The 1430-nt window shown below is 66.8% G+C and overlaps 1 protein-coding gene across 1 annotated transcript; it reads right to left on the reverse strand.

The window, feature by feature from the left end:
- Nucleotides 1-6: 6 nt before the first annotated feature.
- On the reverse strand, nucleotides 7-665 carry LOC112122064 (riboflavin transporter 2-like; the record flags this gene model as incomplete). Its single annotated transcript, XM_024220915.2, has 1 exon — nucleotides 7-665. A coding segment is annotated over exon 1 (656 nt), but the record flags the coding sequence as incomplete, so codon positions are not given.
- Between the last annotated feature and the right edge of the window lie 765 nt (nucleotides 666-1430).

A 1430-nucleotide genomic window follows, 5' to 3' on the forward strand; every position in this document is an offset into this window, starting at 1 on the left:
TCCTGCCGGGCGGCCGGGAGGTGGTTGAGCAGGACGAAGGCGGCGAGGCACAGGCCCATCATGCCGCCAAGGAAGAGGAAGAAGAGGCGAACGGAGAACCGGGCCGGCTGGTACTCCACCTGCAGCCCCGGGCCCGAGGCGTTCCCCGCCAGGCTGCCATTCACGCACCGGGCCACCCCCACCCCCTGGGCCAGGGCCACCAGGCCGGGCACCAGGCCGCTCAGCCCCTCGCCCACGAAGTAGGTGGTCAGGTACTGGGCCCGGAACCGCAGCATGAAGGGCAGGAAGGTGACGGAGGAGGTGCAGTCCACCAGGGAGAGGAAGAAGAGGAGGACGAGGAGGGCGGTGCTGCGGGCAGTGCCCCCCACCACGCTGGTCTCCTGCCAGAAGAAGGCCAGCAGGACGCAGGCCAGCGCCCCGAGGCTGATGATGGTATAGATGGTGCCGGGCTCGCTGAGCCGCCCGGGCCGGAAGTGGTGCATGAGGGTGACGAAGAGCGGCCCCACGTTGGCGAACTGGATCAGCACCGTCAGGTAGGACGGCAGGTACCAGCCCTCCGGGACCTGGGGCACAATGAGGGGCAGCTCCACCCACATGCCGTTGATGGCCACCCACGAGCCTGTGCCCAGGAGGCAGGCGAGGACGTGAACCACCAGCGCCATGGCTTCCGCTGGTGCGCCGGGCCTGAGAGCCAAACAGAGAGGGGGGCATTAAACCAGAGCGGCGGGCCCAGCATGGGGGCAGGACGGGTTCTCCCTGGAAAGCCAGCGCAGCAGCCTGGATGTGACCCCAAAGCCGGGTAACCCCCTGCCCCCCCCAAAACCGGGGTTACCCCCACCACCACCTCCTCCCATCTGTGCGCCACGCCCTGCCCCCCCAAAACCGGGGTTACCCCCACCATCACCTCCTCCCATCTGTGCGCCACGCCCTGCCCCCTCAAAGCCGGGGTAACCCCCAGCACCACCTCCTCCTGCCTGCGTGCCATGCTCTACCTCCCCCCGCTCCCCCAAAGCAGCAACAAGCAGTGAGCGTCCGAGTGGGAACAGCCTTGGGAAGCCCAGTCCCAGGGATGCATGCACACCCCATCACACAGACACACACAGCATGTGCAGCGCACACACACACACACACACACAGGGAAACATGCAAGTACACACACAGCCAGACACGTGTGCATGCACACACCCACGCACACACACCCACACACACACACGTGCACACACACACACTTGCTGGTACAGGACGCGGATGGGCCCTTTGCTGAGCAGCAGACCAGCCTCAGGCCCCTTGCAGGGCAGGCCCACGGCTGTCAGCAGCGGGACCCTCGGCACTAGGCTGTCCCCACCATGAGCCCTTTTCTCCTGCTGTGAAACATCCCGCAGCAGCAGCCCGGCCTGCAGGGACTGGGCCTGGGCCTCTCCTTTGGCACT

This window comes from Terrapene carolina, unplaced genomic scaffold (genome assembly GCF_002925995.2).
Source record: "Terrapene carolina triunguis isolate 2854851 unplaced genomic scaffold, T_m_triunguis-2.0 Scaffold33150, whole genome shotgun sequence".
In the NCBI taxonomy this organism is placed as follows: Eukaryota; Metazoa; Chordata; order Testudines; family Emydidae; genus Terrapene; species Terrapene triunguis.